This window comes from Hyperolius riggenbachi, chromosome 4 (genome assembly GCF_040937935.1).
Source record: "Hyperolius riggenbachi isolate aHypRig1 chromosome 4, aHypRig1.pri, whole genome shotgun sequence".
Classification (NCBI taxonomy): domain Eukaryota; kingdom Metazoa; phylum Chordata; class Amphibia; order Anura; family Hyperoliidae; genus Hyperolius; species Hyperolius riggenbachi.
In genome coordinates this window covers 79,868,214-79,893,019 of record NC_090649.1, presented here as the reverse complement: position 1 = coordinate 79,893,019, position 24,806 = coordinate 79,868,214, and the positions used below count along the sequence as shown (strand labels likewise).

General features: G+C 44.2%; 1 protein-coding gene across 1 annotated transcript in view; it reads left to right on the top strand.

Annotated features, from left to right (window-relative positions):
- LOC137570392 (cytosolic phospholipase A2 gamma-like) overlaps positions 1–24,806 on the top strand; it is a 140,602-nt gene that overhangs the window by 39,810 nt on the left and 75,986 nt on the right. The window contains exons 8-11 of the mRNA XM_068279074.1: positions 1,428–1,573; positions 9,202–9,403; positions 11,262–11,352; positions 22,888–23,028. Of these exons, the coding sequence (XP_068135175.1) occupies positions 1,428–1,573; positions 9,202–9,403; positions 11,262–11,352; positions 22,888–23,028 (580 nt within the window). The remainder of the gene's footprint in view (positions 1–1,427; positions 1,574–9,201; positions 9,404–11,261; positions 11,353–22,887; positions 23,029–24,806) is intronic.

Here is a 24,806-nt window from a genome sequence, read left to right as displayed (position 1 = left end):
GTTTAGTTACAAATGTATCTTTGTTTGGAATGCAAATAGACCTCTGAAAAGCCTTTCTGGGAAGCCCTCTGTGCTCTCTCAGAGAGGTGTTTGTTTATTTACATTGTAAATAGATACATTTGTATCTAAACCTCAGCACGGAGGAGGATTTCTAGCTAAATGCAACACTAAAATGTCATGTTTAATTCATTCAGTGAATTTCTGCTAAAAAACATATCTGGCATAATAGTTTCTAAGCTGTAAGCAATCTTTTAAAGCAAAGTTGAAATGCTGGGTGTTAGACCACTTTAAACACAGAAAAAGGGAAAAAAATAATGGTTAAACTCACAGGAGGGTTAATAACTTAAAGTTTCAGTTAGCTTGAAATCTAATACTGCGTACGCAGGTGAGATAAAAGTCTTTAGATAACGAACAATCAACGATCGATCTGATGATGATTATCATAAAATAGTTTGCAAAAGGCCCCCGAAGATGATGACTAAAGATATTTGGAGACTTTGAATGGCAATATTATTGGTACTATCACATGCAGTGTACCACGACTTTTGCTGTCTCTGCACGGCAATATTAATTCTGGTTAGTGCATCAGACCCTAATGTTATCAATGGTATTAACCCTGCCAGTGACTTTATAGTAGTTTATTGTTTTCCTTTGGCTGCGTTTAGTCTTTAGAGTAGAGGTGAAATTTTGAGTTTCATGTCACTTTAACCCTTAATGTACCAAGCTTAGCTCGTCAATGTTATTTTCTACGCTGGAGTCTTCAGAGTACCCGTTTTGGTTTTTTTTGTAATCTCCACACAGAAGTTTTCTGAATCTCTGAACTGGCACTTTAAAGTATAATAGACAAGCAGTTACCTCTTTAGGTAATAAAACACATTTAATAAAAGTTATTGTTTTTGCTGAACACATCAGGTTTATTGGTAGAACAACCCAAAACAAACCTCTAACATAACCTGTCTGTCTCCAATTAAAGTCTAACGTCTGAAGAATGAGCAATGAACCAATAACCATTCTATATCAAAAATGTGTTGTGTTCAAGAACTGCGGCCATTCAAACCAAGTCTTGTTGAATCTATAATGAACACCTCTAGACTGGTATATTGCCTCATGGTTTGGGAGAATCTTGTTCATTCAGCATATAATTTATCATATAATTTATGAGCAAGGACACATAAAGAAGACTCTTAGTAGATTTACTAGTAACTTAACTTAGGGTGCACCAGCACAGGGCATCCCATACGATAATGGAGAAAACCAATGGTATTAAAAAAGTTATTATGAAAACCTATCGATACTATCTGTTGCTATTCTTATTTGGTTTATCATTTCTGCTCTGTCTGTGTTTTTAGTAAACGCTATCAGTAATGGACATGTACCGCTTTTGAAATCAGAATTATTTATGTTCTATGATTTTTCTATTGCTATAGTATTTTGATCCTCCTGTGATTGCCGTCTTGGGATCTGGTGGTGGACTCCGTGCCATGGTTGCTTTTCTGGGCACCCTTTCCAAATTGGCTGAACTGAACCTATTAAACTTGGTAACATACATGGCTGGGACATCTGGCTCCACCTGGTAGGTACATTCATTGGAATATAGTTTTATTTACATATGGTATAGAAATAAATCAATTCAAGTCAAAGCCCAGGTCTTTTTCAGTGAAACATGACCCACACACCAGATCAGAAATATAGCTGTGTAACGCTTTTGTAGCAATGTATAGGTTACCTGCTGCTGTGCTTCTGACAGGATGACGCTAAGGTAAAATTCTAATTGTGAGTTAGCAAAGTGAGTTTTAAATTATTTTTTTGCTGTAAGAAAGTGTTTAATTTACACAAGAGAGATATGAAAAGGTTTGGTAAATAAACAAGATCACAGTATCAAAAGGGACTAAATAATCTTAATCACCTTTATTCCTAAATCCAGTGCAGTCCAACAGTCCAGGTTACTCAAGGATACCTGTAACCAGGGAAGGAAAGTTACATACTGACCTAAGAAGAGGAAGGGCGGTTTCTCACTTAATTTCTGCGGTTGCGGTCCCAGGACCCCCCGAAAATAGCCTCCAGGAATTACCGTGTTAGTATGTTGTAATCCTCGTCTGGCAGCAGGCCAAGCAGGAAGTGACGCTGACTTCCTTTGGCTAAATCGATGATGTGGGCGGAAGTGTACTGCTAAAATACGCTTCCGCGCATGCGAGCCGCGTAAAACTTGCGGCGGTCATGTTAAAACACGTGTGTCACCATAGACTTAAATAACTGGTCCGCCGCACGTCGCTGCAGAGGTTGCATGGTAACATAGGTTTGCACTTACGTTAGAGTAGCTACTTCCATCGCACCGCGTTGCACATAGGGCTTGATTCACTAAACCGTGATAACTCATATCACGGCCACGCTAGCGTTTTTGAGCGCAACTGCGAATTTTCACGCTCAACCACGAATTTCTGCGTGCAGCTCGCGATTGCGCGTTAACATTCACGATTACGCATGAAAATGAATATCAATTATCACCGTTTAGTGAATCAAGCCCCTACTGTGATATGCACCATAGACTTTCTTGCCCTAGCGTTAGGTTGAGGTAAATTACTGCACCATGTCAATGTGAAAGGCCTCAGAAGGTTCTGGATCCCTTAGAGCAGGGCTTCCCAACCCTGTCCTCAAGTACCACCAACAGTACATGTTTTGCAGAAAACCACAAACATTCACAGGTGAAGTAATTAGTGTCCCAGCAGAGCTGATTAACCAATTAATGGCAAACTGACTTATTAAAATGTTTGAGCCTGTTAACAGCAATAGGATGTTTTAATAAGTCGCTCGCTCCCGCCGCCGCTCCGCACGTGTTCCCGCCGCTCCCACTGACATTTACCGCTGAGTATCCATGTTCTGTGATTGGGGAAGAGGACCGAGCGGTCCTCTACCCAATCGCAATGCCTGGAATGAATGGACGTGATCACGATCAGCGGCCACGTCCATTCAGAATACAGGAAGCCGTCACAGATTAGTAAAATTTAAAACAAAAAGTAAACACTTACTAAACAGGAGAGTGTTTGCTAGCACCATCTTGTGGCCAAAAGGAATTACACATACAGGCACATGCATACACATACACTTATACACAATATTAATAAAAATGTTAACTTACACTTCCAAAGTTCCCCGCCTCCCCCCCCCCCCCCCCCAAAAAAAAAAAAAACAGCAAAAACAGAAAACACTGTAACAAAAAAAGAATCAGTTTAGAAAAAAAAGCATAAATAGTTGTTTTAGGGACTCAGCTTTTATACTTTATGAGGGAATATTACTATAACTTTACTACATAGGGACTTGTAATCATGGACCGGACAAAGAAAAAAAAAACAGAAAAAAACACCTATATTTCCACATAATATATTGTTGGTATACATTGTGATAGAGGCATAATTTAAACGGTTTAATACAGTGGCTTACAAACGTATTCGGCCCCCTTGAAGTTTTCCACATTTTGTCATATACATGAATCAATTTTATTGGAATTCCACGTGAAAGACCAATACAAAGTGGTGTACAGAAGTGGAACGAAAATCATACATGATTCCAAACATTTTTTACAAATAAATAACTGCAAAATGGGGTGTGCATAATTATTCAGCCCCCACCAGTCAATACTTTGTAGAACCACATTTTGCTGCAGTTACAGCTGCCAGTCTTTTAGGGTATGTCTCTACCAGCTTTGCACATCTAGAGACTGAAATCCTTGCCCATTCTTCTTTGCAAAACAGCTCCAGCTCAGTCAGATTAGATGGATAGCGTTTGTGAACAGCAGTTTTCAGATCTTGCCACAGACATTCGATTGGATTTAGATCCAGACTTTGACTGGGCCATTCTAGCACATGGATATGTTTTGTTTTAAACCATTCCATTGTTGCCCTGGCTTTATATTTAGGGTCGTTGCCCTGCTTGAAGGTGAACCTCCGCCCCAGTCTTAAGTCTTTTGCAGACTCCAAGAGGTTTTCTTCCAAGATTGCCCTGTATTTGGCTCCATCCATCTTCCCATCAACTCTGACCAGCTTCCCTGTCCCTGCTGAAGAGATGCACCCCCAGAACATGATGCTGCCACCACCATATTTGACAGTGGGGGTGGTGTGTTCAGAGTGATGTGCAGTGTTAGTTTTCCACCACACATAGCATTTTGCATTTTGGCCAAAAAGTTCAGTTTTGATCTCATCTGACCAGAGCACATTCTTCCACATGTTTGCTGTGTCCCCTACATGGCTTGTGGCAAACTGCAAACAGGACTTCTTATGCTTTTCTGTTAACAATGGCTTTCTTCTTGCCACTCTTCCATAAAGGCCCAATTTGTGCAGTGCATGACTAATAGTTGTCCTATGGACAGATTCCCCCACCTGAGCTGTAGATCTCTGCAGCTCGTCCAGAGTCACCATGGGCCTCTTGACTGCACTTCTGATCAGCGCTCTCCTTGTTCGGCCTGTGAGTTTAGGTACACGGCCTTGTCTTGGTAGGTTTACAGTTGTGCCATACTCCTTCCATTTCTGAATGATCACTTGAACAGTGCTCCGTGGGATGTTCAAGGCTTTGGAAATCTTTTTGTAGCCTAAGCCTGCTTTACATTTCTCAATAACTTTATCCCTGACCTGTGTGGTGTGTTCTTTGGACTTCATGGTGTTGTTGCTCCCAATATTCTCTTAGACAACCTCTGAGGTCATCAGAGAGCAGCTGTATTTGTACTGACATTAGATTACTGACATTAGATTACACACAGGTGCACTCTATTTAGCCATTAGCACTCATCAGGCAATGTCTATGGGCAACTGACTGCACTCAGACCAAAGGGGGCTGAATAATTACGCACACCCCACTTTGCAGTTATTGATTTGTAAAAAATGTTTGGAATCGTATATGATTTTCGTTCCACTTCTCACGTGTACACCACTTTGTATTGGTCTTTCATGTGGAATTCCAATAAAATGTATTCATGTTTGTAGTAGTAATGAGACAAAATGTGGAAAACTTCAAGGGGGCCAAATATTTTTGCAAGCCACTGTAATTGGGGACAACAAGTTATTAGGGAATAAAAGGGAGGAGCACTGACAGGTGAAAATTGCTCTGGTCCATTAGGGTAAAAACCACTTGGGGGTGAACTTGTTACAGGAACATTATCAATTGACATTTTTTTTTCCAAAAATATAGTTTTAGATATACATATACCCGAGTCTGTGCCAGGATACATAGGAAGCTGGAGACTGATAACAAGCTGGAAATAAGGACATGTTTAAGCCAGAGCAGCTCATTGTGAGGGTGGGCAGCAACCTGAGAGGGTGAACAGGAGAACGTGCGCTTTATGCTGTGGATACCTGTTTTTGTGAGGTTTAACTGCACTATGATTTTTAAATCCCTTTTCCTTGAGATATGGATGCATGAAGATTGTTGGAGGAGTATTCAGTCCCTATTTTAAACGCAGTTGCTGTCTGTGAGGTGGGGCAGCCTTGCAGCAAGGTGAGCGTGCTAACTGTTGGTCACTGTACAGGGTGACAGAGGTTATCCTGTAGTGGTGCCACTGGGCCACCATAGGGTGGAGGTCCCCCCGTGAAGATAAAATAGCAGACTATACTATGATCTATTTTTTTCTCTCTTTGTTTTCTACTTCTGCTCTCTGAGCACCTGGACAACCAGAAGCTTATTGTGGCGGACTAATCTGACGCTGTGTGCAATCGATGTGGTTGGGAGCAGTCTGGAAAAACGTTAGAGGCATCAGCACTGACATGTCGGTGAAATATATGGGTAGCGCACTCTAAAAAATACTGTGACTTATTGTGAAACGTACACGTAGCGTTATAAGAGAAGTGCAGCAGGCCTAATCTGTGAGGGAAGTGGGAGAAGATAAGGGGAACGCAATTGAGAATCCCAAAATTAAAGCTTTTGCCTCTGATATTTAACATGAAAAGTAGTAAAATGTTTACACGGCTACTTAGACATTAGTTGTACATGTGATTTTAGAACATTTGGGTATTGACAGTGTTCCTTTAATTACCCGTGTGGATTTCCACAAAACATGTAGTTGGTGGTACTTGAGAACAGGGTTGGGAAGCCCTGCTTTAAAGCCTTACCAGTCCTCTCGGCTTTCTTTCATTCTAACACAGGTCCTCTGTTCCAGCATCTGACTTTAAAGTGACACTGAAGCAAAAAAAAGTATGATATAATGCAGTGCTGTCCAACTGGTGGCCTGCGGGCCGCATCTGGCCCGCAAGGCCTCCTGCTGCGGCCCCCCTGCTGCCAGCTCCCTGTCTGTGTTGTGCGTCTGATTTTAATCAAAGTGGCCACAGCTATTGTCTCACTCCTTCCTCACACACAGTAAAGAGGAGCGGAACAGGCTGGAGCGGGAGTGCATTGGTTAATGCATCGCACAGTCTGACTGGAGCAGGGGGCTGGCACTGGCCAGTGATGTCACTGGCAGAAAGCGCGGCAGTTTTAGGCTGCAGAATTGGCTGGGCTGCAGACATGTCCCCGGGCAGCGCTCTTTTCTCCAGGAGAGGAAGGTAAGTGGGTGCCAGAGATCCAGCCTCTCCTGGGCGTGCAGCAGCGGCAGACAGTGTACAAGAAGCAGGTGGCCGGTCTGTGCTTCAGGAAGGAGAGGTGAGATGTTTTCTGAACATCTGTGTGACGCTTTCTGATGCCCTGAATGCCCCTTTGCTACAATGCTTATATGCACAGCTGGCCACTGTGACCACTATGCTGCTACTACAAGTGCCTGCCTATGTATGTCTCTGGGGAAGAAGCACTGTGTATCTTTATTAACCACTTCACCATTAAAGGGTTTTACCCCTTGAGCACCAGAGCAATTTTCACCTTTCAGCGCTCCTTCCATTCATTCGTCTATAACTTTATCATTACTTATCACAATTAAATTAACTAGATCTTGTTTTTTCTGCCACCAATTAGACTTTCTTTAGGTGGGACATTATGCCAAGAGTTATTTTATTCTAAATATGTTTTAATGGGAAAATAGGAAAAATGTGGGAAAAAAATCATTATTTTTCAGTTTTCGGCCATTATAGTTTTTAAATAATGCATGCTACTGTAATTAAAACCCATGAAATGCATTTGCCCATTTGTCCCGCTTATAAAACCGTTTAAATTATGTCCCTATCACAATGTTTGGCGCCAATATTTTATTTGGAAATAAAGGTGCATTTTTTTCAGTTTTGCGTCCATCCCTAATTACAAGCCCATAGTTTTTAAAGTAACAGTGTTGTACCCTCCTGACATAAATATTTAAAAAGTTCAGTCCCTAAGGTAACTATTTATGTATTTTTTTTAATTGTAAATTTATTTTTATTTTTTTTTTAATTACAAAAAAAAAAAAATGGGGAGTGTGGGAGGTAATGAGTTAATTTTTTGTGTATAATTAATCTATTTGTATGGGAAAAATGCTTTAGGGTGTAGTTTTACTATTTGGCCACAAGATGGCAACAGTAAATTTTTGTTTAATGCGACCTCCAAGCGTCCTTCCGGACGCTTGGAGGAAGTACTAGGAGGCTGGGAACGGGTTTTTTTTTCACAATGATCGCGCTGCATAGCGGAGAAGCAGCGGATCATTGCGAGGCTTAGATCAACGAACAGGAATGGATTTTCCCGTTCATTGATCTCCGGGCGAGCGGCTGGCGGCGTGTTTACCTGCGGGAATGCGCGCTAGAGCGAGCGGGAGCGGGGGCAGCGTCGGGAGCGCGGAAAGTACGGATTTCTCCGTCCCTGGGGGTGAAAGGATGGAAAAAGGGACAGAGAAATTCGTACGGGCGGGGGTAAAGTGGTTAAAGAGGGACATTTTATTAAAGGGGGACACTGCCTAATGTATTTTTAAGGGGAAAACTCTGCCTGGTACCAGATAATGAGCTTGGAATTGGTCATGTGTATTTTGAAGGAAATGCTGCCAGGTCATGTGCATTTTGAAGGAAATGCTGCCAGGTCATGTGTATTTTGAAGAAAATGCTGCCAGGTCATGTGTATTTTGAAGGAAATGCTGCCAGGTCATGTGTATTTTGAAGGAAATGCTGCCAGGTCATGTGCATTTTTTTCTTTGTGTGTGTGTGTGTGTGGGGGGGGGGGGGCAGAGTGACTCGCAGGGACCCTATTTATTGAAGTTGGCCCTCCATCATGTAGTCTGAAAAAAAACGTCCCTCCGTGCCCGTGAAGTTGGACTGCACTGATAAAATGAATTGTTTGTGTAGTATGGATAATTAATAAACCATTAGTGGCAAAAAAAAAAAAGTCTCATCTTCTTATTTTCCATTATATAGCTTTTTTTTAAAATAACATTGCATCATACTCTAATATTTGGAGTTTACAAACTACACTCTGTATTTTAACCACTCTGCGACCGCCTAACGCCGATCAGCGGCCCCAGAGTGGTTCCACTGGACTGCCTAACGCTTCTGCCAGCGGCGATCGTCGCTGGCAGACTGTATACAAAAGAAACGGCTGATGCCTATGAGAGAGGATTGCCCTGATTGGCCATCGGGGGGAGGGAGGAGATAGGGGGGGAAAAGATAGTCAAATTTACTTTAAAAAAAAAGAACAAATACTGTAAATTAATGAAAAAAAACCCTGCAGCAGCGTTCAGAGCCCACCAACAGAAAGCTCTGTTGGTGGGCAGAAAAGGGAGGAGATTCATTTGTGGCTACGTTGTATGGCTCTGCAGCAAGCTGTTAAAGCTGCTGAGCACTGAATTGTAAAAACTAGCCTGGTCACTAGGGGGGGTTTAAGTGCTTAAACTATGAAACATAGCAGAGCTAATGACCCTTTGAAGTTCCCTGCAGTAAAACCTTCTCTGAAATTGTCTTTCACTGTTTCTTTGATTCCTCGGATTCCCTTCAATGTCGAAGAAGTACTTGGGCCTTCGAGTACTTCTGAAGACTAGAGGCTCCATACTGTGCACACACGATCGCAGGCTCGCCAGTGCGCAGCACAGAACCACTCATCTTCAGAAGTACTCGAAGGCCCAAGTACTTCTGAGGAGACCCGAAGGCGCAAGCTGAATGGAGGCCAGGCAGTGGAAAGAGGGGGGCGCAGAGAGGCATGGGAATCCAGAGCCTTGCCTTTTCTTATGTATCTAACTTTTTTTGTTTTTATGTGTTACAGTTGTCTTTTAAACCAAACAATTTGGTGCAATTTCTTATGAACAGCAATAAAACAATCGAGTATATTTTAATCTTTCAGGTGTATGTCATCACTTTATTGTTATGAAACTTGGTCAAATAATTCATGTCTAAAATTTATGGAACAAAATATATTAAAAACTTTGACTTCTGAATTTCCCTGGAAAACATCAATGGAAAGGATGAAAGCAGCATTTATGAAAGAAAAACATTCCCTGACTGATATTTGGGCTTATGTGGTGGTTTACTTCATGACTAAAGAAGTAAGTATAATTCCATTCTTTTCCTATTTCAAATCTAGAAGGATTTGTTTGTATGTGAGTTTGTTTACTGCCTAGCTGGCTGGCTACTGCTTATCGTGGACCTGAACTCTTGCACAGGGCAGAAGGAAAATATAGAGAAATGCACCCTGTATGTATTTAGAGAGTTTAGCCTGTATATTCCCCCTCATCTGTGACTAATCACAACTGTTATTTGATCTCTCGGCTGTGTCAGCTCAGGAATCTCTTCTGCCATGGCAGAGTAGCTAATTTGTAAACACAGAATGTTAACCCTATGTGTGCTTCCATGAAATCAGGAAGTAGAAACACTGCAGATTTATTGCAGGATTTGTATCAGCTGTAACAAAGAAATGTTTTTCTGTAAAGGTTAAGGAGCAGAGAGAAAGTTCTCAGTTCAGGTCCGCTTTAAGGTACTTTGACTTTTTTGCACTAGAACAAGGGTCCACAAACATTTTGGGTCGAGGGCCAGGTCAACATACTTCAGACTGCTGTGGGGCCGGAATATTCGTAGAAGTTTTTGCGGGCCAGAGAGTGATGCATACTAAGGTGACAACCTTCAATCCAATTGGACAACAGTGTCACCTGATGTGGAATTTGATTGGAAACCAGTGAATTACTGCTTTCTGGCTTCATTGTATATGCGGACCACCAATATTTAAAGATGTAGCTGACCGCATCTATAATACATTTTGTGTGTGAAGGCCGGTAAAAAAGCATCACGGGGCCACATTCGGCCCACGGGCCTTAGTTTTAGGACCACTGCACTAGAATATTGATTTATTTCTCTTTTGGCATCATCTGTCCAATAAACTTTGACTTGTTCAAGGATGACCAATCCTGACCTCAGTGCGTTGCTGTAAAGCAACACTTCTGTGATGGTACCCTTGTATCCCACACCCAGCAGTGAGACCGCTTTATCAAAGAACTTAGAGACAAAGTAGGGCAGCTGCCCAGAGCAGCCAGTCAGAGTCCTTGTTTTACTCACCAAATGACAACTGATTAGTTGAGCAAGACAACGGTTTCCACTTTCATGACATCAGATATGACATCATGCGTATATGAAACAAGGGCACCAGGGAAATTTGGGCACAAGGAATTAGCCGATCATAGAATATCGGTACACTACCCGATATTCTACTATTCATAATGGTAATTTTTTGATAGTAAAATGCTGATAAATGTTACCGATATTTTACTACAGCTAAACCTAACCCTACTCTGACACAGAACCCTCCCCTCTGATGCCTTATCCCATGCAAACCCCCTTCCTGACACCTAATCTTGACCGCAAGCATGTGGCAGCCTCAATATCACTTTCACTCAGGGGTGGCAGCCCATGATGCCACGTGAATGACTTGCGTCAGGTGGAATCTTCCGAGGGGCGGAGTCCTGCCCGCGGTTCACTCCCCTCCCTCCCCGCTCCCTGCTCGTTTACCTTTTCGAGTCAGTTGACACCTCCTCTAGGACAGCCCCTGGATCCCCCTCACTAGATTAGACCTCAGAACAGCGGTGACCCGCAGGGCCGCAGACAATGAAGAGAGGAGGGCAGTTCCCATAGCGGCATTTATATCGGAAATACTTACTTCTAATCTACAGCACCAGAATGAGTTTTAATATATGAACAGGATAGGATAGAAAAAAAAACAGTGTGGTTTGCTTTATAAGACTGTATCTATTGCTTATGAATTCTTTTGGATATGTGCGACTAGAGTGTGGCGAGGCATGGCTATGGGAGTGGCTGGGGCATGTCCTAAAGGGTTTCCTCTTTGTTATCCTAAAACGTTGGAAAAAAGGTATGATCACATGATGCATATTAAATGTTTTATCTCTTGTTCTCCAGTTGAATGAAGAAAAGCTGTCTAGTCACAAGGAGAGGTGTGAGAGTGGGAACAACCCATATCCAATCTACTCTGCTGTGGAAAAGAAAACAGGTCATTTTGCCAAAACCATTTCACAACACGCAATGACATGGGAATGTGAAAGCACCATTTGTGTTCACATGCTAGAAAATTGGCTGAGGTGACCAATAACAACTGGCTCAGCCGTTAATCCAGCATGTATACAGTTGCCTACCAGTGCCTGCCGCTTGGCTCGCGATTCGCAAAGGTGGATCCAATCACCTGAGGAATGGCTGATTGCTTTGTCCTCACGGTCGCCTCACCTACCACGTGAAATCATGTATATACTGTTCCATTCGTCTCCCCCCTTCCCCGCATAACTGATGCGCATCTCTACCCATTCGGCCCGCAGTGTCACCCAAGGGTCCCAAGCAACATCCGTCAAGTGTGTGTATGGGCCTTTAGTTTTGGTGGTGTAGTACAGTAAACCTAGGGTCAAGCCTAAAGACTCTGGTTCAGTGCTGCATCCGCATACATGACTGGTGGTGCCGAATGGTAGGGATGAGCTAGTTATAAGTAACATTGGCCTCAATTCACTAAGCTTATCTCCTGTCTTTAATAACGTTTCTAGAGCTGTCACCATGGTGATGAGGCATGTCGTATTCAGGAAACATTTTACCTCAGGCAAACCTAAAGTTAACTCTTCTGTCTTTAAGTTAACTCTCCAATCATTAAAATAACTCCAGCGTTAAAGACAGGCTGTTAATTAACTGTGTGTGAAAATAACTACAGAAGAGGTAAATTAACTACAGAGGAGGTAAATTAACTACAGAGGAGGTAACTGAAAGAGAACCTGTACTGAATAAAATTATTTAAAATAAACATATGAGGTAACTTCAAATGAACATTACATAGTTACCTCACCGTCAGTTCCTCTCAGAAACGCACCATTTTCTGCTGACAGTGATCCCTTCCAGTTCTGACAATATTTTGTCAGAACTAAAATATATCAGTTGTTGTCAGTTATATATCAGTTGCTGTCAGTTACAGCTGAGAGGAGCACTGATGTGTCCATGTTTCCCTATGGCTGAAGTGGGCAATGTTACAGTTTAACAGTGTGCTGACCAGAAAGCTGTTATGGTGTAATGGCCATTTTCAAAATGGAGGACGGAGAATTCCCTTAATCACAGTGGACAAACAGGACGCAGGAGAGGAGAAAGAGATTGAGGAGTAGACTACACGGGAGGTAAGTATGACTTGTGTATGCTTATTTTGACTTTTAATTTTTCAGTTCAGGTTTTCTTTAGGGCTCGTTTCCACTATCGCGAATCTGCATGCGTCCAACGCATGCGGATTCACACATGTAATGCCAGTGGATGGGCCTGTTTTCACTGTAGCGTTGTTGAGGTGCGTTTTTTTCAGCAGTGAAAAAACGCACAAAAGAGCTGCAGAATTCGTCTGCGAGTGGAATGCAGGCGAATCGCCGCTAATGTATTTAATAGGGAATTCGCATGCTGTTTTGGTATGCGAATTTTCATGCAAATTCGCCGCATGAAATCAATGGAAAAGCACACCGGCATTGCCATGGTTAAATTCGCATACATCGTCATCCATGCGAATTTTCATGCGAATTCGCACGAAAATTCGCATGCGCGCGCATGCAAAATTCGCATCCGCATGCAAATTTTGCTGCAGCGATTTCACAACGCAATAGTGGAAACGGGCCCTCAAGGAATGAAGAGATAAGATAACGCTCTCACTGTGTAGAGGTAAGTTTTCTCTTGCCTTATTATCTCCAGCATGTTCTTAGTGAATTGAGGCCATTGTGGCTGTAAGAAACAAGCTAATATACTCAGGGCTGGAAATATGCTTCTTCACTCCCCTTTCCCCCACCCCAAGGCAACTATCGTGTGCTGCTGCCCCTGCTCCCCCCCCCCCCCCCCCCCCACACACACACACACACACGCACACACTATTACTTGTGTTCAGGAAAGTATGCATTTTTGTATATATATATATATATATATATATATATATATATATAGCTGCCCATAATTATTCATTTGTGCTGCCCATAATTATAATTCATAAATATATATATATATATATATATATATATATATATATATATATATATATATATATATACAATGCTGGCCATAATTGTATAATTGTTTATACCCCCTGGCAAATTTTGACTTAAAGTTACTTTTATTCAACCAGCAAGTAATTTTTTGACAGGAAATGACATAGGTGTCTCCCAAAAGATAATAAGACCATGTACTAGAGGCATTATTGTGGAAAAAAAAATTCTCAGCTTTTAATTACATTTGAGCAAAAAGTGTCCAGTCCAAAATTATTCTTAATAATCAATAGAAAAGTCTTTATTGGCTATTACAGCAATCAAAAACTTCCTATAATTGCAGACTAGCTTTTTGCATGTCCCCACAGGTATTTTTTTCCTATTTATCTTTAGCAATGAACTCCAAATATTTCAGGTTGGAGGGTCTTCTTGCCATCACCCTGATCTTTAGCTCCCTCCACAGATTCTCAACTGGATTTAAGTCCAGACTCTGGCTGGGCCTCTCCAAAACATTAATATTGTTGTCTGCTAACCATTTCTTCACCACTTTTACTGTCTGTTTTGGGTCATTGTCATGCTGAAATGTCCACTGGTGCCCAAGGCCAAGTTTCTCTGCAGACTACCTGATGTTGTTGTTTAGAATCCTCATGTATTGCTCTTTTTTCATGGTGCCGTTTACAGTGATTAGGTTCCCTGGTCCATTGGCTGAAAAACACCCCCAAAGCATTAGGTTCCCACCACGTTTGACAGTGAGGATGGTGTTCTTTGGGTTGAAGGCTTCTCCTTTTTGCGCCAAATGAAGGAAACATCATTGTGACCAAACAATTCAATTTGTGTTTCATCTGACCAGAACACAGAAGAACAGAAGTCTTCTTATTTGTCCAGATGAGCATTTTCAAAGGCCAAGCAATCTTTTGTGTGCCTTATCTGGAGAAGTGGTGTCCTCCTTGGTCTGCATCCGTGGAACCCAGCAGTGTACAGAGTCTGCTGGATTGTCTGCCTTGAGACATTGCCACCAGCAGAGCCCAGATTCACTAGGATGGCCTTGGTGGTGATCCTTGGATTCCTTTTTACCTCTCTCACTATCCTCCAGGCAAGCACAGGTGTCACTTTTGGCTCACGACCACGTACTTTGCAAACACTTTAAAAACATTTAGAAATGGCCTTGTGACCCATTCCTGACATGTTAGCAGCCACAATGCACAGCCTCGGGTCCTCACTGAGCTCCTTTGTCTTATGCTGGATACACACGGTGCGTTCCCGCACTCGATTTGCCCGCCGATTCGTATCGACTCGATTATTTCCGAGCACATTTCGATGAGTTAGGTCGATTTACATGTACAGTATACCAAATCGACCTAACGATCCATCGAAACGCGAATAGGACATGTCGGAAATAATTGAGTCGACGCGAATCGACGGGCACATCGAGTGCAGGAACGCACCGTGTGTATCCAGCATTAGCCATGACTGTCCACAAACCAGCTGCAGAGAGCAGCTGTTTTTCACCTGTTGAGTTGATTAAAACAGCTGTTCCTAATTAAGGGTAATTAGGATGCTTTAGAACAGCTTGGACTATTTGGAATGGTATAGAACTTTGGATTTTCCCACAGACTGTGACAGTTTGTGAAGAGTATGAATAATTTTTCAAATGTAGAGAAAAGATGAGATTTTTTTTCCCACAATAATTCCTCTTGTACATCATCATATTATCTTTTGGGAGACACCTACCCATGTCATTTACCGTTAAAAATGACTTGCTGTTTGAATAAAAGTAACTTTAAGTCAAAATTTGCCAGGGGGTATGAATAATTATGGCCAGCACTGTATATATTTATTAGAATTTTCCTCTTTGAAAAACGTTTTCATTTTAGCAAAGTGATGAGGATCATATTCACCCATGCTTGTTCAGCAAACTCCCATCTGCCATGTTTAGTCTCCCCTCCAAACTGAAACTTGATTTTGCCTGAATTCGCACATCTCCTATGTCCAAATGTATTTAGATTGTACTTTGAGGATCCAGCTCAATACACAGGATGGGAGCAGGGCCGGATTTGTACTTTTTGCCGCCCAAGGCCTGCTGTGACTGGCTGCCCCTGACACCCCCCCCCCCTTCCTTCAGATCAACCAAGCCCTGATCACCCCAATCTGGATGTTCATGGTGAACTCCCAGCACAACAGCACTATTTAAATCAGTTACTGAAATGTTTTATAATAATTTCATGAAAGTGTGCGCCACTTCAAAATGGTGCTGCTGAGGCATCCTATTAGTTTATAAGAGTGTACACAAAATTTAGTTGGATATGGGGAGCAGTCTGCAATGGATCTGCTGCGATAACCACAATGAAAAAAATCTAACTTGCATGATAAACCTGGACAGTGGATGCGTTTTCTACAGAAGTCTGTGGTGGAAACGTATCTGCTCCAGACCCATACTGAACCACAGTGCACTATCTGAGTGGACATTGTACTGTCCGCTTCAGTTAGCAGTTAGTGATCAGGTCTGAAGTGAACCTTGTACGGCCAATTGTTTTATGCACAGCTCTCTCCCACCCACCACTTGGACGTCATGTACAGATCCCAGCCCAGCGATGTCATCCAAGGACCCAATCCCTGACAGTCAATATCTATTACAATGTAATGGGTGGTCATGAGACCTTGTGCAGGGAAAGTGAAAAGTATACTTAAGGTAGCCAGACATCTAGCGATGATGGGCAGATTCGACCAAAAGACAAATCTCTCTCTAATCGAATCTGAAAAGAGAGAGATCTGTAAGCTGCCTATACACTGCAGGCCGATTCCCGATCAATGTCAGCATGAAATCTTTTGGGAATCAGCCTTGTGACGCTGCAGCCTACCACCGCGCCACTTGACAATATCCTCCTAATGATGTCCTAAATGTCCCCCGTGCCCAGTGCAATATATACATTACCTTTCCACTGCCTCCGATAGTCTCTGCAGACTCCAGGCGCACTCTGCTCATCATACACGCATGCAAAGGGGTTACCTAGTAAAATGGCCGTGTGTATGACATCTGATGTCATGCGAGCGCCCCTTACTAGGAAAACATATGGGGCGCGCGTGTATGGTGAGTGGAGTGCGCCCGGAGCTTGAGGAGACTATCAATGGCGACGGAAAGGTAATGTATTACATGCACGGGGCACCAGGGGGTACATTTATCATTGGGGCATAGCACCGGGGGTTTTGTTGCGCTCTTGCAGCATGGGTGATTGATTATGCGACCAATTCCGGCTCGAAATTAGTCGCTTTGTCAGTAGGGCATGCACTTGGCGGCATCAATTTTTATCTGATTCGATTATAATGGAATCGGATGGTCTATCGGTCACCAAGTCGCCTGATATATGGCCACCTTTAGAGATTGGGAGAGAAGGACACTTAGCTGTAAGTTTAATGGCAAGTTTGGAAACCCCACACACTCTAACACAAAGTATAGAGCAGTAAGCCAGATGTGTAATAAGGGATCTGTAACTCTGCAGAATTCTTACCAGGAACTGGCTAGGAGATGATTTGCTTCATTGCTTGCTTCTCCAGCACAGTGAGAGATTTGAGAGTCTGGGACGCAAGTGTATGATGCTTATCTCTCCCCTCTGATCTTTCCCCTCTAGTCGATGGAAGACTCACCTCTCCCCCTCCCAGCTCAAACTCGTCTCCCTCTAACTTCTCGCTTGCTCTGAATACTTTCCTGGCTGGCCTGTTCTCAGCACTGTATCTATGCTGTCTGCTGCTTCTCATGCAGACCCATCCTCCCTGTTTTCACTCACTGCACAAGTGAAACTTCCGTGCACACTGCACACAGGAGCAGCCATGTGGACCTCCTTCAGCTGCATGACGTAATTGGGCTATTGTCCGTTACTGATCCCCGCACTTCTCCTGGTCTGTAGCTGCCCACTGCACACAGACACACAGCACAGCAGGGTCGGAGTGAGGTGGCTGCAGATCAGAGCATATGTTTTATTGTGCTGTGTGACCAGGGCCGGCCTTAGGTTTCACAGCGCCCTGAGCGAAACCTGATTTTTGTCCCCCCTTCATCCTCTTCCCACGTGCATATATACACACACGCACACAGGCCCATATGCAATTCCCCTTTTCTCCTAAGATATCTCCTAGAACAGTGGTTTCCAACCTTTTTGACGTTGTGACACATCCTGCCAAATGCTCAGATCTCCGTGATATATCACGTATGTATAATAGAAAAAATATAATAACCACGAATGGATGGAAAGAGTGCATTTTTCTAAATACACTTAAAAATGAAGGCTAGAACCTTTCAGGAATATTAATAAAAACAATCAGTGGGACAGTTAGCCGCCTCCCCCCCATTTAGAATGATAGCACAGTACTGACAATTTGCACCACGCGTTATAGCCGCAGTGTGCCCCCCCCCCCCCCCAAAAGCCCTCAGACTCAATATAGGTAGGTAGCCAGGTATAGGTGCCCCCAGTATAGGATCTCGTGTGTAGGTGCCCTCGATATAGGTTGCCAAGCATAGGCGCCCCCAGTATAGGAATCAGTTGAAGGTTTCCATCCCCCCATAGGTAGCCAGGTGTAGGTACCTCCAGTATAGGTAGCCAGCTATAGGTGCCCCCAGTATAAGAAATCAGGTGTAGGTGCCCTCAGTATAGGCAACCAGCTATAGGCGCCCCCTTGAAAGCTGGCGCCCTGAGCGACCGCTCCGGTCGCTCATATCAAAGGCCGGCTATGTGTGTGACTGTAGATGGAGCAGCCTGGGGCGACTTGTGCTGCTGCATAGGAAACTCTCCGGCCACCCGCCCCTTGCTTGGCTCCGCCCTAGTCACGTGCCTCGGAGGCCTTCCCACAAATCCGGCCCTGGATGGGAGTCTGAAGAAGATATTGTATTGTGTTAAAAGCTTAGCTCTTAAAATGAACATGAAGAGAGAGAAATACAGAAGCCGCCATCTACATTTACTTAACCTCCTTGCCGTTATGATTATTTGCGGCGCATGGCCGCGGGAGGGGGTTTTCTTTGCTATTTTTTTTTTACCATGTAGCTAGCCTAGCGCTAGCTGCATGCTTCCCACCTCCCATCGCTATCCCACCCACCCCTCCGATCCCTGCTGGACGAAATACCCCACAGGAAACCCCATTCTGAACGGGATTTCCTGTATGGGCTTCCCCCGTCGCTATGGCGACGATTGGACTGACGTCATCGATGTCATGACGTCATAGGGAGTCCCGATCCACCACATAGCGCAGCCTGGCGGTGATTGGCCAGGCTGCACAAGGGGTCTGCGGCGGGGGGGGGCCTCTTTCGCGTTGGGTAGCGGCATATAGGCGGCGAGCGGCTGCGATCGGAACAAGCATGCAGCTAGCAAAGTGCTAGCTGCGTGTTTGAAAAAGCAGGGCCACAGCAATCCTCCACGGCGGCATAGCTCGAGCTCAGCTCAGGATTACTGCCAATTAGGTTAAACAATGCCAGTTGACGCACTTCTGTGCTGATGCTGTACCTCTAATTCCACTATCATGAAAATCATAAAATTTATAATACAGGTAAACACATTCAAATAAGAAGTACTTATCGTACAGAGATCAATGAGCCAAAAATTACTTTTCTACTATGTTGCTGTCATTTACAGCAAGTATTAGAAATCTGACAGAACCGACAGGTTTTGGAGTAGCCCGTCTCCTCATGGGGTACTCTGAGTTTTATTTATTTTCAAAAGAACGTAGTCAATGGTAGTCGCTCTCGCCAACTGCCAAAAAAGTGCAGAGTGAGCAGGGAGGCTGGCCAGCATTTTTGTATAAATCATTTTCAGGGAGTGCCTTTATAAAGAATAAAGGCCTTACTGAGAATCCCCATGAAGAGATGGACTAGCCCAAAACCTGTTGGTAATGTCAGATTTCTACTACTTACTGTAAGTGACAGCAACATAGGAGAAAGCTAATGTATGGCTCCTTTTACTCTAGAAGAAATGTACTTCTTATTTATGTGTTTTCATGTATTTTAAATGTTACGATTTTTCACGATAGTGGTCCAGAAGTCAGTGGCTCAGAATGAGCATGCAGATCAGATGCTGTGACTCTGGTGCAACTCCACTGGCTGCATGCTTATTTCAGGTGTGTGACTCAAAATCAACTAAAGCCAGAAAGTTCAGCATGACAGCCAGGCAACTGGCATTGTTTATAAGGGAATGAAGATGGCAGCCTCCATATTCCTCTCGCTTCGAGTTCCCTTGAGGTACCTTGTACAATAGGAAGCAAAACCTGCGTTGTGTTACCCTATTTTACTGCAACGCAATGAAATTCTATGTAGACTTTCATACCTATTGCAGTCCATTGCAGTGGGCCTGAATTACCTGATCCGGCGTAATGGCTGCGGCTCGTTATTGGAAGTACTGCATTTAAGGCATGTTGCTTGAGCGTGGAGCGCATGCGCGGAGTGACGTAATCCCAGTGACGTACTTCCTGCCCAGCACTTAGCGGGGGGCGGCGCTATGCATATGACCCTGTTGGTGACCTCTGCCACAGGGTCATATGAGTGAAGTTTTTATTGTTGTGGTGCGATTCGGCAGGAGCATCACACCACAATGCAAAAAACAAGTGTAAAACCGGCCTCAACCTTATGATTTAGCCCAAAATTATTATTATTGTCCCAATTTCTAAACTACTTGGTAAAAATAAAGTGAGTCCAGCAGCAGAACTTCAGCCTTCATTGTTCCCGTGAGGCTGAGTACAAGAGGGCACCACTAGGTTGGCTTGAACGAAGCAGGATCCCTTACAGAGAAAGCGGCGCCACCATAGGTGCCTAGGTTAAAAGCCGCAACTAGTGGCATTAGAGGGAAATTTGGGGGCATGGTGGCTGTCGCTGTCGGGCGCCTCCTGGCACCCACTTTTACCATATTTGCCGCAAATCATGGCTCCGCTCCGCACCGGCTATGCAATGCCGCATTATAGGTTTCTGCAAGCCTGTGTGGAAAAAAAATGTCCCCTCTTACTGGTAATCTGACACCTCCGGGCGCCTAAATTTACCTTCATAGTGGAATATCATGACTTTGCGGCAGAGGGGGGGGGTTAGATACCACCTGGGGCGGTTAGGTTTAGCCATCACCAGGGGGGGTTAGGTTTAGGCACCACAAAGGGGTGGTTAGGTTTAGGCACCACCAGGGGGTTAGATTTAGGCACCACCAAGGGCGGTTAGGTTTAGGCACCACCAGGGGGTTAGGTTTAGGCACCACCAGGTGGAGTTAGGTACCATAGAGGGGTTAGGCAACACCAGAGGTGTATTGGGGTTTTCGGGGGGGTTCTGTGTGAGAGTAGGGTTAGGTCAGAGGTGGACTGACAACTCATGGGGCCCCCGGGCAATAGGAGATTATGGGGCCCCGTACCAGTGTCACCCACATTTCATGTTATTTTTTACAGAGTAAGATCTAATAATTTACTGGCGACAAATATTTTATACTGATAAAAAAACACCCCTGCGCCGAAAAATGAGTGTGGTCACACAACAGAATGTGGGCGTGGTCATGGGTGGGGCAAAATATACATGACCTTGGCAGTGGTGTAAAAGGTCTGTCGGGGAAGTTTGAGCTCTGCCTTAGTGTTTCCCCCCAAAATACATTTAATCTGACCGAATTTCATCAAAAATCTACGCCATTTGGCAGAGGTTCCTCCAAAATTCAGATAATATGGCAGTCGTTCCCCCAAAATAGACGTAATCTGGCAGCAGCAGTTTCCCTAACATACACATAATTTGGCAGCGGTTGCCCAAAATATGCATAATCTGGCAGCGGATCACCCAAAATACATGTAATCTTGCAGCAGTGGATCCCCCAAAATACACATAATCTGGAAGCAGCGGTTCCGGCAACATACACAATCTGGCATCGGTTCCCCAAAAATACACATAATCTGGCAGCTGTTCCCCAAAATACACTTAATCTAGCAGCAGCGGTTCCCCAAAAATAGTTAATCTGGCAGCAGGTACCCCAAAATAAGTGCCCCCAGTATAGGTAACAGGTCTAAAGGTATCCCCAGTGGAAGTAAGCAGGTGTATTAGTGTTCCCAGTACAGGTATCCAGGTCTATAGGTGTCCCCAGAATAAGTAGCCAGGTCTATAGGTGTCCCCAGAATAGATAACCCGGTCTATAGTTGTCCCCAGTTTAGATAGCCAGCTCTATAGGTGTCCCCAGAATAGGTAGACAGGACAATAGGTGTCCCCAGAATAGGTAGCCAGGTCTATGGGTGTCCCCAGTATAGATAGCCAGGTCTACAGGTGTCTCCAGAATAGGTAGCCAGATCTATAGGTGTCCCCAGTACAGATAGCCAGGTCTATAGGTGTCTCCAGTATAGATAGCCAGGTCTATAGGTGTTCCCAGCATATGCAGCCAGGTCTATAGGTATTCCCAGTATATGTAGCGATGTGAATAGGTGTCCCCAGTATATGCAGCCAGGTGTATAGGTATCCCCAGTATAATATGTAGCCAGGTCTATAGGTGTCCCCAGTATAGCCAGGTATATAGGTGTCCCCAGTATAAGTAGCCAGGTGTATAGGTATTCCCAGTATATGTAGCCAGGTGTATAGATGTCCCAAGTAAAAACTAGGTCTATAGGTGTCCCCAGTATATGTAGCCAGGTGTATCGGTATTTCCAGTATAAGTCTTAGGTGTCCCCAGTATGTAGCTAGATCTATAGGTGTCCCCCAGGAGGGGAGGAGCGCAGTGAAAGGGAGCCGGTGTGCACAGCGTGGGGAAGTCTCCCCCCCCCCCCTTCCCTCACCTTGGGGCCCCCCTTCCTGGCTCTCCCCTCCGGTAACTCGGCGACAAACAGCGGGCGGAGACTTACCGCCGTTCCTGCCTCCAGCCGCAAGGGACGCTCTGCTCTGTGCGCGGCTAGTCTGGTCTACTGAAGACCAGACTAGCCGCGCACAGAGCAGAGCGTTCCTTGTGGCTGGAGGCAGAAACGGCGGTAAGTCTCCGCCCGCTGACCACTGTTTGCCGCCGAGTTACCAGAGGGGAGAGCCAGGAAGGGGGGCCCCAAGGTGAGGGAAGGGAACGTCCCCCCTTCTCCGCCACCGTACCTACCGCTCCCTTTCACTGCGCTCCTCCCCTCCTGCTCAGGGTGCTCTGGCGGGCCCCCCCCTGACCACGGGCCCTCGGTCCGTGCCCGAGTGCCCCAATGGTCAGTCCGCCCCTGGATTAGGTTTAGCAATAGTAAAATATTGGTACATAATACTGATATTCTACTATGGATATTTAGTAGAGTATAGCTAATTTTAGCGAGATTCTCTACCTGTAAACCCAGCCCCCTTTTTTCCGCACGCCTTTTTTACATGTATGCGGCTTGAAAACTGGAAGGCAAGATGCAATAGCTGATTTTACAACAAATGAAAAGCATATACGGTATTTTATTTCCACAAGGTGTATCTTTGGAACTACTTGTTCTTCTGGTGTGCCATTTTCACTGCAGTTCAATTCAGGTTATGTAGTTTTTCAACATAATCTCTGTTTGAATTGGTTGAATTATACATTTTTGAAAGGACATGAAATTATAAATAATTTTCTTTTCAGGAACCTGGTTTGAGTTCACCCCACATGCATGTGGATTTCCAAAGCACAAGTCCTTCGTAAAGACTGAGCATTTGGGCAGTAAATTTGAAGAAGGAAATTTATCCGAGAGGCACCCAGAGCCAGAGTTGTGCTATCTTAGGGGTGAGTTGAATAAGGTGATGCACAGATTTCAGCAACACCTCCTAAGTAATCCGTCACAGCTCTTTTACAAATTGCTTTATTTAGTCTTCAAAGGTAAAAACATACAAGCTGCATAGTTGCACTATGCAGCTTGTATGTTTTTACCTTTGAAGACTAAACAAAGCAATTTGTAAAAGAGCTTTGCCGGATTACTTTGGAGAAACTGGATTACCGACCCAGGTGGTACATGAGTCTATCCCCTGCACGCTTTTGCTCCCCACAACACTTGAGTGCTGTCCCACACACTTTTTGGTGACAGCATCAGAAACACTTCCTATATCTATACATAGTTGTCTATACATATGTAGTACCGCCCTCCCAGTGATCTTTAGACAAGGCTTGAGTTATGCAGAATCCTACTCTCACAGCATTCTGGGAGACCAGGGGCCATATCCTATTGCTGACCGCTAATTTCTTAATTTAGGCAGTGGGGGCATCGCCTAATCCTATTAAACTTTAGACCCCCCAGGTGGAAAAAACTTGCTTGGGCGATATAATGGCCCAGTGAGTTCTTTACGACGTATCCAACTACCCTTTTCATGTCTCTGGGAAGCGATGCTTCCCGGCAGACATGAGCGTTAGCTTAGACCTGCAAAGAGCACATCAACAGTTAACGTACGTCGTCGCCGCAGCATCTGGGGGTCTCCTTTAATAAGGAGACCCCCAAAGCTCCCACTCGGGTCGCTGCACATCTTAGAAGCCCTCCACGTAGCTCTGATGGGCACCCCTGTAAATATACATACCACCCCTAATCACCTGCCGCCTCTCGCCGCAAATTCCATAGTGTAATTACAGTGTGTCTATCACTGTAAATACTGTGCACATAGGAGTCCAGGCAAAGCGTCTTTGAATCAGAAGCTGGGGCTCCCCATTGGTGCACTGTCTGAGCCAATAAAATGGCTCAGACAGCGGACCAATGGAAGATTCAAAAAAGCTTTCCCGGACTCCTATGCGCACAGTTATTACAATGATAGATACACTGTAATTACGCAACAGAATTTGCGGCAAGAGGCGGCGGGTGATTATCGGCGGTATGTATATTTACAGGGGTGCTCGGCAGAGCTACGTGGAGGGCTTCTAAGATGTGCTGCGACCTGACGGGGAGGGCTTCTAAGATGTGCAGCAACCCGACGGGGAGCTTTGAGGAGACCCCCAGATGCTGCGGCAGATGTTCAGCGTGTCAGTGCGCATGTGTGGGGAGCGAGGCCGTGGTGCTGAAGGACAGCACTACAGGGTGAAGCCTCACTCCCCATCACCCGTAACATGGGGGCATCGCTCAGGCTCAGGGTTGCAAACAACTAGCAATACAATTGCAGGCAAACGTCTTACAATCAGACATGCAATAAACCAGTGAATATACAGTATATACAATGTGCACACAATAAACCCCTGGACCCGGTCTAACTAATTTAATTATCTAATATATATATATATATATATATATATATATATATACAGTATAGTATACATTAACCACTTGAGGACCACAGTCTTTCTACCCCTTAAGGACCGGCCACTTTTTTTCCATTCAGACCACTGCAGCTTTCACGGTTTATTGCTCGCTCATACAACCTACCACCTAAATGAATTTTGGCTCCTTTTCTTGTCACTAATAAAGCTTTCTTTTGGTGCTATTTGATTGCTCCTGCGATTTTTACTTTTTATTATATTCATCAAAAAAGACATGAATTTTGGCAAAAAAATGATTTTTTTAACTTTCTGTGCTGACAATTTTCAAA